A 13,859-nucleotide genomic window follows, 5' to 3' on the forward strand; every position below is an offset into this window, starting at 1 on the left:
TCAAATCAAATAGCAAAGTGACGGTACACCTTGTGCCTGTTCTATTAATAGAAAACACAGGAGGATGTTGGTTCAAGAACAGGAGGGTAAAATGCTAGAGGGATCCAATCAGGGATCTAATCCGTGATCCCTGTCTAGTTTTTTGGCCCGATATTTTGTTGTGGCGTATTTGTGCGCTACACATTAGGGAGCTGTGCTGTGGACTTCCTGTCTCTGAGGGTGCTGTGCCACGGCCCCATCATCAAAGTTTTATGATCAAAGTGGGCCTGTGTTCGAGTAGTGACATTAAAGCTTTTTGTCGCGCCCTTTTTCTACAAACAGGAAGGAGGTGACTGGGCTTTCCCATGTCTCATTGAGGCTGTGGTGGGGTTTGTGGCTGTGGCTGCTGTCAGCAGGAAGTCAGCTAAATGGAGGGAGCCCTAAAGTTGATTTGACAATACTTTTTGAGCTTTTTTTTGTTGATGTTTTGTATTGTACTAGGTCTTAGCGTCTCAAAATCCACATTCATGTTGCTGTCATGTAGTCCTTATTTAACCAGGATCCAATTCCTTGAGGTGCAACTGAGTGATTTCCCCTTAGAAAGTCAAAATTGGTTATTTTGTCAAAATTCATGAAAACAAACTTTTGCTTTTTGGTCTGAATTTAAAGTTAAGGTTAGGCATTAGGGTTAGCCATGTGACAAAGGTTAGGATTAGGTTTAAATGACGATTTTATGACTTTATGGCTGTGCCAGCTAGTGATTACTCTGCAGAGCTGCCTCCAGAAGAAGATACATGACGAAAAATGCTTACCTGCTTCTTTTCGAGGGAGACCTGAAAGATGTTGAAGAATTATGGCGTTCCAAAAGAAAGTGCTTTCTTAAGAAAAGTCTGCTTCATCTTGCTGCGTTTTTTGGCTCACACTGTACTCATAATCCTTTTAAAGTCTTGCTAAGAATGCTCTGATACGATGGACCAACAAAGAGATAAAGATCTACCATGCAGATGTCAGACATCATACGCTGCTTCTTTTATTTAGCAAAAAAACACACAAAAAAACATCTTAATTAGGCCACACTTCAAAGCTACTGAGTTGTCTCTGCAAGTTATTTGATTGTTCTTAATAATAACAGAGTACACCACAAAATGTAATAGGATCAATGCTTCAAAGATGAGAGCAGAAGTGCAATAGAAAGGCAATATCAGACAAGGCACTCGAAAGGGTAGTATATCTGCATGTTTTAAGTTCTCACAGAAATCCACTTGCTTATACAGTATGATTGTGTGTAATACAACACATTGATTTGAATCCTATTAATCCTAATCCTCTTAATAACTACTAAAAACCCTTTGGGGACTCATCGCAGCGTTGCTTGGGTTACAGATGTTAGCCATGTTTGGCCATCAGAGCAGCAAACATAGACAAATGCCACGGTTAACAAGCATGTTAAACCCAGCTCTGCTCCTTCGAGACATAGCTGGGAGACAACTGGAAGAAAAACCACATGTCCTGTAGCTGACCCTGTTCCTGCTGTCTGTACACACACAGGCACACAGGCACACACACACACACACTCTCGCTCTCTCCCATACACACACACACACCACCCCCTCAAAGCTTGCTTTGCTGCCTGCCAAGACAGAGGGTCCATCTGGGGTATAGTAGGGCATTATAGGTTGGCAATGGCATCTCCATCAGTCAGTCATTACATAACCATTTGGTATCTCCCCTAGTCCATCAGTCTACTAAGAACTCAGGAAAACTTGATTCTTCTTATCTACTGCTGCGGTTAAGGAAGAGAGATGCATCTACACTGTGCTGTCAAAAGGGACTAGGTAGTGGATCCTTCCATTAGAAATTGAAGGATTAGAAAAGAAAGACAATAAGGAAAGGAAATGAAAGAAAGGAAAGGAAGCTGAAAGCAAAACAGTTTGTTTTGTTGATGCACAGTAAAATCAAAAAAAGGAAGAAGAAATGGAACAAAAGTCAAGGTTGGTCGCTTGTAATTTTTTGTTGAATTCTTTGGACAAAGCCTGTACCATTGCTTATCAACCTTGCAGTGATCACACTCCCACTCTAGTATGCAGGTCATGTACAGTAACTTTAGCTTAGCAGACTGTTTTAATCATCCCAGCAGGCCTTTGCTGTACTGTACATTACCTCTACAGTGCCTTCAGAAACAATTCATACCCCTTGACGTATTCCAAATTTTGTTCTTACCGCCTTAATTTAAAAAAATACATGTTTTTTCTCCCCCATTTACACACAGTAACACCATCATGATAATGTAAAAACATGTTTTTTTTAATAAATTTTTGCTAATTTAAAATGAAATGTAGAAATATCTAATTTACATAAGTATTCACACCCCTTAGTCAATACATGTTATAATCACTTTTAGCAGTGATTACAGTTTATTTCTGGGTAAGTCTCTAAGAGCTTTGCATACCTGGATTGTACAATATTTGCACATATATTTTTTTTTAATTCTTCAAGCTCTGCCAAGTTGGTGGTTGGTCATTGCTAGACAGCCATTTTCAAGTTTTGCCAAAGATTTTAAAGCTGATTTAAGTCAAAACTGTAACCAGGCCACTCAGGAACATTCAATATTGTCTTGGTAAGGAACTCCAGTATATATTTGGCATTGTGTTTTAGGTTATTTTCCTGCTGAAAGGTGAATTTGTCTCCCAGTGTCTGTTGGAAATTAGACTGAAGCAGGTTTTTCTCTATAATTTTGCCTGTGCTTAGCTCTATTCTGTTTTTTTCCCCTAAAAACTCCCTTGTACTTGCTGATGGCAAGCATACCCATAACAGGGTGCAGCCACCACCATGCTTGAAAATATGAGGAGTGGTACTCAGTGATGTGTTGTTGGATTTGCCCCAAACATAACGCTTTGTATTCAGGACATAAAATGTATTTCTATGCTACATTTTTGCAGTATTACTTTAGTGCCTTGTGGCAAACAGGATGAATGTTTTGGAATATTTGTATTCTGTACAGGCTTCCTTCTTTTCACTCTGTCATTTAGGTTAGTATTGTGGAGTAACTACAATGTTGTTGATCCATCCTCAGTTTTCTCCTTTCACAGCCATTTAACTGTTTTAAAGTCACCATTGGCCTCAAGGTGAAATCACTGAGTGGTGTCCTTCCTCTCTGGTAACTGAGTTAGTAAGGACGCCTGTATGTTTGTAGTGACTGGGTTTATTGATACACCATCCAAAGTGTAATTAATAACTTCACCATGCTCAAAGGGATATTCAATGTTTTTACCCATCGACCATCGTTGCGAGGCATTGGAAAAATTTGCTGGTCTTTGTGGTTGAATCTGTGTTTGAAATTCACTGCTCAAACGAGGGATCTTACAGATAATTGAAAGTATGGGATACAGAGAGGAGGTAGTCATTAAAAAATCATGTTCAACACTATTATTGCACACAGAGTGACTCCATGCAACTTATTATGTGACTTGTTAAGCAAATCTTTACTCCTGAAGTTATTTAGGCTAGCCATAACAAAGGGGTTGAATACTTATTTACTTCAGATTTACGTTATTCATTTGTAAACATTTCTAAAAACATAATTTCACTGGCATTATGGGGTATTGTGTGTAGGCCAGTGACACAAAATCTCAATTTAATCAATTTAGTTTCAGGCTGTAACACAACAAAATGTGGGAAAAGTCAAGGGGTGTGAATACTTTCTGGCGGCACTCTCTCTCTCCTCACTCTCACACTCTCTCACTAGCTCACTTTCTCTTTCTTTCCCCACCGTCTTTTTCCTTTTCTCTCTCACTTTCTCACTCATTAACAAATTCACGTTGGCAACCCACTAGTGACATGTACACCCTTCCCCCTCCAGAGCACAGCGTGGACAGCCTGCAGCAGGCCCTCCACCAGTCGGTGTTCCTGTCGGCAATGTCGGCCCACCCTAGCCGGGACCTGCCCCTATGCTGGGAGCAGCACTGCAAGCTGCTGCCTGGAGTGGCCGGAGTACAGGCCAGCCGTGTGGCCCACTGGACCGCGGACGAGGTGAGAGCACACACACATCCACGTGTACTTGCGTACATACACACATGGATCTGTAAATTGATGTTTCAAATTATGTAGAGACAAGCCGTGGCACATTTACGTGATAATGCCCGAGAAGCCGGTGTTTGGAGGATATATTGGCTAGGGTGTTGTTAGGCCTGAGACGTGCCAATATATCCTCCAAACACCAGCTTTGAGGGCATTATTATTATATTATGACATATTTTCATAAATAAAACTTTATTTTCATTCATTTATTCATACTATTTCATCCTTCCACAAGATATAGTCCTGACACAAATCTAGGGTTGCTACCCCAAACTGGCTGTCGTTCTATCGGGTTGGTTGCCAGAGACGCGACCCAGTCGTTCAGTCTTTTTGTTCTGTATCTATGGACGTGACCCAGTCATCCGTTCCAAATGTTCCATTGCCATACTGGCTGGTAACGTTTTTATCCCTTGCTTGCTAGCTAGCCAACTACGGCTGACTTACAGTCACGTCAAAAAGTGCAGGCAGAATAACAGCAAAGTAGCTGCATTTGCATTTGTTGAATCTGTTTTCTAGTGACATTTATTTGGGTACATCCATAACTTTGAGCTAATGAGGTGCAATTTTGCCTGGCATAGAACATGGGCTCACTTGTCACAGATGGCAAGGTTTATAAGAATCTCTGCTTTTGAAAACTAAATGCTAGTCTAAAAGAAACGTGAGATAATGTCTATATGCTTTTTATAGTGGAGGTCAAGTTTGGGCTGTGGATTGCGCAGTCACATGGAACAGAGTAAATAGGCATTTTAACGTCATAGATTTAGCCAGTGGTAACTTGTGAAATAGACACCAGCTGGAATGCAGTTTTAACCAATCAGCATTCAGGATTAGACCCACCCGTTGTATAAACTCATACAGTTCACACACACACACACACACACACACACACACACACACACACACACACACACACACACACACACACAGACCCGTTGACATATGCTTGAGGATGTCTCACCTTTGTTTGTTTCACCTTAGTTTGTTTCATCTGGTATAGATCCTTGTATTGTTGAGATTGCTCTACATGTGGCTTTGCAATGTGCTGGGATTCTATTGCCTCTGACTTCACTTATAGAAAACCTTAACCCAGTCGTCTGTCAGTTGGGTTTAAAGATTCTCCTCACTTACAGTACTGTCCTGTCTGTTTCCACTTTGTCATTTCTCTTCTACTGCTGATGTCAGTCTTCACGCTCCAGAGAGAGCTTGACACCATAGCAACCAGGTGTGACCATAAACTTTGACCCTTGCAGCTAGAGAGCCTAGTTGTAAATAGACTCTGTCTGTCTGTGTGTGTGTGTGTGTGTGTGTGTGTGTGTGTGTGTGTGTGTGTGTGTGTGTGTGTGTGTGTGTGTGTGTGGACAGAATAAATAAGCAATCTTGGGGTCGCTGTGTCTATTCATACCAGATATGATCAACTGTTTATTTCAGTTGAGGAATTATGAACATAAGGAGAAATGCAATGACGCTAATGTGTAGGTCTATGAATCATAATGTTTTTAACCGTTTTATTTATGTGGTTCAATGCATTGTGCTTCATAATTTATCGTATGTCTACTCCATTGATAGTCTGTCAGTCCTCTCATATTGTTTCAAACCTCCTTTGTCAAGCCAAATTGATATCAGTCCAAATCAATTGAAATGTCAGCTGTCACTCGAGAAAAAAAACAACCCTTGAATGTTTCCCTCTCTGGTTAGAATACTAGACACAAATTAAATGTCAGGATCCCTCAGCGGGCACCGCTCCACTCTAAGAATTAATTTACATGCACGACATCCCGGTCTAAATGGCATGTGCGATGTGGCCAATGCCAAGGTCTGCCGTGCCCCATGCCATGATCCTCCCGCGGTTGCTAAGCACTCTCTCCATCTACGGGGGACGTTGATTGATGAGACGAGGACGGCTACCGGACCCAAAGTGATTTTTCAGCTTTCGCTACATACACACCACACCTTCTCCATTCCTCACTGCTATAGAGTATCTCCAATAGGCTTGGACAGCATAAAGTATATACCGTATACCGGGGTATTTGAAAATAGCCATAGGATGGTTTTTCAATACCGTTGAAACTACACTGAAGAAAAATATAAATGCAACATGTAAAGTGTCGCAACATGTAAAGTGTTATTTCATGAGCTGAAATCAAAGCTGACAGAAATGTTCAGTATGCATAAAATTGTATTTCTCAAAAATTTGTTGACGTCGCTGTTAGTGAGCATTTCTCCTTTGCAAGATAATCCATCCACCTGACAGGTGTGGCATATCAAGAAGCTGATTAAACAGCATGATCATTACACAGGCAAAAGGCAAACAACACAACACAATGCCACAGATGTCTCAAGTTTTGAGGGAGCGTGCAATTGGCATGCTGACTGCAGGAATGTCCACCAGAGCTGTTGCCAAGTAATTTAATGTTAATTTCTCTAGCATAAGCTGCCTGCAATGTCGTTTTAGAGAACAGTACATCCAACCGGACTCACAACCGCAGACCACGTGTATGGCATCGTGTGGGCGAGCGGTTTTCTGATGTTAACATTGTGAACAGAGTGCCCCATGTTGGCAGTGGGGTTATGGTATGGGCAGGCATAAGCTACAACGAATACAATTGCATTTTATCGATTGCAATTTTTATGCACAGAAATACCGTGATGAGATCCCGAGGCCCATTTTTTTATTCCTAGTCATGTGAATTCCGTAGATTAGGGCCTAATTAATTAATATAAATTGACTGATTTCCTCATACATTTTACATTTACATTTGAGTCATTTAGCAGACGCTCTTATCCAGAGCGACTTACAGTATACATGTTATTACATTTTTTTTTTTTTACATACTGAGACAAGGATATCCCTACCGGCCAAACCCTCCCTAACCCGGACGACGCTATGCCAATTGTGCGTCGCCCCACGGACCTCCCGGTTGCGGCCGGCTGCGACAGAGCGCGAACCCAGCCCAGCCTGGGAGCGAACCCAGAGACTCTGGTGGCGCAGCTAGCACTGCGATGCAGTGCCCTAGACCACTGCGCCACCCGGGAGCCTCATTTGAACTGTAACTGTTGCATGTTGTGTTTATCTTTGTTCAGTATTTTTCTATCAAGTTTTTCAATACATTTTAATATTTGTAGCAATTGTTTAAGTAAATACTTGCAGTCAACTTGTGCAATGCGTTAAAAGATAGAGCAGATTTCGTTCTTCATTTCACCTGTCACATTATTTTACATTATGAAACTTAGTTCCCCAGAACTGTTCAGCCAGTCACGTGTTTGTTTGTAAATAACACGACCGGAGAAAGCTGAAGCAGGTGAGTCCAGCTGTGTATTGACAGGGGTCTTGTTTTATAATGAAAGTCAAGTGTTTTTTAGCTTCAATAGAGTGATCAGGGACATGCAACTATAGTTGTCCTTCACAGAAAATACATTCGTGCAACACATTCGGCAGAAAATAATGGAACCACCGGCGAAATTTCAGTAACCGTCATTTCAGCTCATCACTCAGGCACACTGAACAGAGACACAGGCAACTGTGGCTTTAGTTAGCCCGTTCGTTCACCATGTTAAGAAACGGGTTAACCGTGCTTTATTACAGTAACCAAGCACCGTAGTACACGTATCAATGTGCAAACTGTCCACTTGTATCAATGTGCACCATTACAGGGAAGATAGTTAGGAGAGCGATAGGAGAGAGAGGAAGATTGAAGGATCTGGCCCCCTCAGAGCACAGACTGATGAGAGATGGTCCAGTAGAGGTAACCAAGACTCACAACAGCAATGCACAGTGTTGTGGCACGTTCAGATAGAACTATATGATGTACTATAAAACAAACCCCTCTGACATGTAGAAAAAGTCATCTTGTCAGTTCTATCTGCAACAGTGTTGTGCCTACCGAAGGTGCCCAGGCTTGTCTTGTGACTGCAACCTACAGAGAGGGGGCAGCACAGAATGTCATTGAGTTGTACCAGAATATGTTTTATCTTGGTGGTTGTGGGGATTTGGCAGAGTGGAAGGAGCGAGATTGCAGTAGAGAAAAAGAGAGGGAGGGAGAGAGCAGAACTGTAAAGGGATCGACTAGAGGGAGAGGAGCAGTGCTGATATAGGCTTTTATAACACCCACTAACCCCCCCTAAGACTACAGATGCATCCATACTTCACCACCCACGTCCCTTAAATCCAGGGAGTTCAGTAAGTCCTTAGCCGAGGTTCTATAAAGTGAGCCTATAGCTTGATAGCCTTGAGCAGTGCTGAATGGGCACATTTCACTATCACCCATCAACCATCACTTCTCCAACCTAACCACTAGCTAATTGGGTGGGGTTAGCATTGCACTATGTACTATCATCCAAAGCTTGAGCATACATTTTTAGTTTGTGTATGTGATCCCTGTGGGAATTTAACCCACGGCCTTGGCGTTGCTAACATCACACTGGTTTGCTAGCAATGCCATTTCCTTTCAACATTAAGCTTGACGTACTCTAATTAAGATACAAGAACCCCAGGAGCTATCTCCTTGGGAGTTAGGTTATCTGCAAGGCTTAGTCTTTAATTCATTGGGTTCATAATCCTGCCAGCCCTTAATCCCCGTCATACAGATATAAAATCTTAAAGCAACAGGAAATGTACATGTATTATGTGGATTATAATTAATGGACATTTTTGTAGGGTTTGATGAATGTTTCGTTAGGGCCAATCAAAACTGAAAAGTGGAAATTACAAACTTTAGAAGCCTTTTTAAACCTCAAATACACAGTTTTCTTTTCCTGCCGCACAGGAAAATTCTCAGCAATAAAATAGTGATCAAGTTATTTGTATTTTATTTAACCTTTATTTAACTAGGCAAGTCAGTTAAGAACAAATTCTTATTTACAATGACGGCCTAGGAACAGTGAGTTAACTCCCTTTTTCAGGGGCAGAACGATAGATTTTTACCTTGTCAGTTCAGGGATTCGATCTAGCAACCTTACTGGCCCAATGCTCTAACCACTAGACTACCTGCCATCCCAATTAAGATCATACATATGGATCATTGAACTCATTCCAATAAAGTTACACCTGTCCTTCTATTCCTACCCCCCTAACTCTCTCTCTCTGACTCTCAAAGCAAGAGTCAAAGTTCTTTAAAAGTGGTGCTTTCAAATGGAAAAGTCAATGTTTCTGCCCCTTTGCCTGGATACCTAGCCCATCATATTTTCCGATGAGCAGAAAAGAGAGGGTGTCCGCAGCCGAGGCAAGGGAGAAGAATGTCTTGTGCCACCCTCCGTGCGAGTATTGGTAGTCACAAACAGACATGGGAACAGCCTCGCAAAAATGCTGCTCCATGACCGCTGTTACAGAGTCACCTGGGACTCTACCCACTCCTGTCACACTTTAACGCACACTGGCTGGAGAAGTTTACCACCCAAAGATGGCAGATGAAACACTTAGCTGGCTCCCCGATTTGCATTTGTAGTGCTGGAGCACACACTAGGAATTGTACAGTGTGTTAGGGTGAAACGTGGATCAAGTTGTGTGTTGACCAGGATTTACAGTGCCTTCGGAAAGTATTCAGACCCCTTGACTTTTCCACATTTTGTTACGTTACAGCCTTATTCTAAAATGGATTAAATCAAATATTTCCCACAACAATCTACACACAATACCCCATAATGACAAAGCAAAAACAGATTTTTAGAAATGTTTTCTAATTTATCATTTTTTTTAAAACAGATACCTTACATAAGTATTCAGACCCTTTGCTATGGGACTCGAAATTGAGCTCAGGTGCGTCCTGTTTCCATTGAGATGACTCTTCCTAGAGCTGGCCGCCTTGCCAAACGGAGCAATCAGGGGAGAAGGGCCTTGGTCAGAAAGGTGACCAGTGGTCACTCTGACAGAGCTCCAGAGTTTCTCTGTGTAGATGGGAGAACCTTCCAGAAGGACAACCATCTCTGCAGCACTCCACCAATCAGGCCTATATGGTAGAGTGGCCAGACGGAAGCCACTCCCCAGTAAAAGGCACATGACAGCCTGCTTGGAGTTTGCCAAAAGGCACCTAAAGACTCTCAGACCATGAGAAACAAGATTCTCTGGTCTGATGAAACCAAGATTGAAGTCTTTAGCCTGAATGCCAAGCGTCACGTCTGTAAGAAACCTGACACCATCCCTAAGTTGAAGTGTGGTGGTGGTAGCATCATGCTGTGGGGATGTTTTTCAGCAGTAGGGACTGGGAGACTAGTCAGGATCGAGGCAAAGATGAATGGAGCAAAGTACAGAGAGATCCTTGATGAAAACCTGCTCCAGAGTGCTCAGGACCTCAGACTGGGGTTAAGTTTCACCTTCCAACAGGACAACGACCCTAAGCACACAGCCAAGACAACACAGGTGTGGCTTTGGGACAAATCTCTGAATGTCCTTGTATGGCCCAGCCAGAGCCAGGACTTGTACTCAATCAAACATCTTTCAAGAGACCTGAAAAGAGCTGTGCAGCAATTCTCCCCATCCAACCTGACAGAGCTTGAGAGGATCTGCAGAGTGGAATGGGAGAAACTCACCAAATACAGGTGTGCCAAGTTTGTAGCGTCATACCCAAGAAGACTCGAGGTTGTAATCGCTGCCAAAGGTGCTTCAACAAAGTACTGAGTAAAAGGTCTGAATACTTAGGCTTTTTTGCAAACATTTCAAAAACCAGTTTTTGCTTTGTCATTATGGGGTATTGTGTATAGATTTATGAGGGAGGGAAAAAACAACTTAATCCATTTTAGAATAAGGCTGTAACGTAACGAAATGTGGAAAAAGTCAAGGGGTCTAAATACTTTCCGAATGCACTGTATATGATTGTTTGGGATTTTTCTTCAAAAGCTACAAATTGATGTTGTTGGTAGTTAGTGGGTGATTTGTGTATGCAAAGTATTCTCATTGTTAATAACATCCTCATAGGAACTGGAGAACTGTTTCCGTTCATGAATAATTCCGACACAAATTAAGATTTCTGATTGAATTCCAACCCACTCTAGAAATATGTAATGGAATGTTTTGAACTTCCATAAATGGCACTTAGACAATTTTACTAATCCTGTCCTGGAGACTACAGTGTGTCGCAGTTCAGATGCCTCTCCTCACTATAATGTGCTGTATACAGACTGACATTTATGCTCTCTAATGTTGAGGCCAGGTATTTGACATGACACTCAGGTAGCAGGCAGTCCTCTGTAGCTAGTGCTGGCAGAATAATTCAGCCTGAATAGACCTACCACTGCAGACCTGGGTTCAAATAGTCATTCGGATTCTGAAAAAATAGAATTAAAGATGCAAACATCACCCATCTGGCACTCTAGGCAGGCTCAATCAAACACTCACAATATTTAAAGGAAGCCAAATACACTGCTCAAAAAAATAAAGGGAACACTTAAACAACACAATGTAACTCCAAGTCAATCACACTTCTGTGAAATCAAACTGTCCACTAAGGAAGCAACACTGATTGACAATAAATTGCACATGCTGTTGTGCAAATGGAATAGACAAAAGGTGGAAATTATAGGCAATTAGCAAGACACCCCCAATAAAGGATTGATTCTGCAGGTGGTGATCACAGACCACTTGCAGGCAGCAGAACGTTCTCCACGGCGTCTCCAGACTCTGTCACGTCTGTCACATGTGCTCAGTGTGAACCTGCTTTCATCTGTGAAGAGCACAGGGCGCCAGTGGCGAATTTGCCAATATTGGTGTTCTCTGGCAAATGCCAAACGTCCTTCACGGTGTTGGGCTGTAAGCACAACCCCCACCTGTGGACGTCGGGCCCACATACCACCCTCATGCCAACTGTAAAGTTTGGTGCAGGAGGAATACTGGTCTAGGGCTGTTTTTCATTGTTCGGGCTAGGTCCCTTAATTCGAGTGAAGGGAAATTTTAACGCTACAGCATACAATGACATTCTAGACAATTCTGTGCTTCCAACTTTGTGGCAACAGTTTGGGGAAGGCCCTTTCCTGTTTCATCATGACAATGCCCCTGTGCAGAAAGTGAGATCCATACAGAAATGGTTTGTCGAAATCGGTGTGGAAGAACTTGACTGACCTGCACAGAGCCCTGACTTCAACCCTATCGAACACCTTTGGGATGAATTGGAACAACGACTGCGAGCCAGGCCTAATCGCCCAACGTCAGTGCCCGACCTCGCTAATGCTCTTGTGGCTGAATGGAAGCAAGTCCCCACAGCAATGTTCCAACATCTAGTGGAAAGCCTTCCCAGAAGAGTGGAGGTTGTTATAGCAGGAAAGGGGGGGACAACTCCATATTATTGCCTGTGATTTTAGAATGAGATATTCAACGAGCAGGTGTCCACATACTTTTGATCATGTAGTGTATTTGAGGTAGTTATGTAAATTAAGGCAGGGTAGAATGACTAGGCATCAGGCTACATAATAATGAGAAGTACAATGAATAACAGAGTAGCATATGAGGAGTGTAAATGTGTTGTCCGTATGCATTTGTGTGTGCATATGCAGTGTATGTGAAGCTGTTTATCACACCCTCATGTAACACGGATGCAGCCGGTGTTCTCTTCACGTGTGGCTTTTGTTTTAGCTGTTGGGGCCATGCTCAATACAATACATATTTTTTTACCCATTTGCACAGAATTGATACATTTGCAGTCAGCACTGGGATTTGAACCAACAACCCTCCGGTTACTGGCCTCATTTCTCTAACCTCGAGGCTACAGCCAACTGTACTGAGATGTTTCAATATGACTCTGAATAAACTGGTTGTTCTGTTGGTGTCCGGTAATTTAGCTTGATGACTAATTTCCATGTTTTCATTATGGTAAGAATGTCCTGACAGAGGAGGAAGAGTTACCTTGTTGTTTTTTGGGGTACTTAATTTAAGTCATTTTCACGAGAAAGTCCTGTGGCACTTTACGCCTCATTTTTTAAAAGCCTCATTTGACAATGTTTTGGCAGGATACAGGTTTTCTAACGGCTATTGTCTTACGTCAGTGGCTTCCAGCAGATTGTCTTCTGTTGTAAAGCAGTCGATATCCATCATACAGGAGCTTCTTACGCTCTCTGACCCCCCTTTATTCCCTTGGCTGTTATCCCAGTAACAGTTGCAATCAGGCCCGCTAGAACCCCACCTACCCTGGGCTATTATTGGAAGTTTCCAAACCCCTCTTCAGAAAGTTTGAGTTTGCTCACTCTTTCCAACTCCTGTAGCTTAAGTGGTTCAATAGAAGCCCAAGGAAGCACTGGATATGTGCAGCTTTGGATTGAACGCTATCCCTTCACTTTGAGTCTACACTTTGATTTGTTCATGTTTTGACTGCTTTTTAAGCCGTCTTTTGTATTGATGGAATGGCAATATCGCTAGCTTCTTTAGCGCATCAGGAAATGTCAGTGCCAACAGGCAAACACGCTCTCAGTATCAACATGATTTGTTCTTCTTAGTGGTAATAATTAGGCTGTAGCTTCACACATCACTCACTGATCCCCTTATGTCTCTTGATTTTCCATTAACAGTTACAACCCCTCATCATAAGGCCTACATAACATTGTCATAACAATGACATAACGGATGTCATAACCAGTCATGACTTGTGGTGTTGGCCTTATGACTGGGAAGGTTCAAACAAAGTGTTACTATGGTAACTCCACCAGATTCTCTCCATTGAGATGGTCTCCCAAACACTAACCGGTGTGTCTGTCTTCTACATGTCTTTGTCCAGGTGGCTGACTTCATCCACTCTCTTCACGGCTGTGATGAACAAGCCAAGCAGTTCAAAGAGGAGGTAAGAGATGACACACCCTCTATCCACTCTCTGGTCCCCCTCCTCTAA

The 13,859-nt window shown here is 42.4% G+C and overlaps 1 protein-coding gene across 4 annotated transcripts in view; it reads left to right on the forward strand.

Moving 5' to 3' along the window:
* Positions 1–13,859, forward strand: part of LOC129859201 (lethal(3)malignant brain tumor-like protein 4) — a 131,871-nt gene that overhangs the window by 115,148 nt on the left and 2,864 nt on the right. For all 4 annotated transcript variants that reach the window (XM_055928663.1, XM_055928664.1, XM_055928665.1 and 1 more), the window contains 2 exons: positions 3,839–4,008; positions 13,749–13,811. In XM_055928663.1, the coding sequence (XP_055784638.1) occupies positions 3,839–4,008; positions 13,749–13,811 (233 nt within the window). The remainder of the gene's footprint in view (positions 1–3,838; positions 4,009–13,748; positions 13,812–13,859) is intronic.

The sequence above is a fragment of the Salvelinus fontinalis genome, chromosome 7, assembly GCF_029448725.1.
Source record: "Salvelinus fontinalis isolate EN_2023a chromosome 7, ASM2944872v1, whole genome shotgun sequence".
Classification (NCBI taxonomy): domain Eukaryota; kingdom Metazoa; phylum Chordata; class Actinopteri; order Salmoniformes; family Salmonidae; genus Salvelinus; species Salvelinus fontinalis.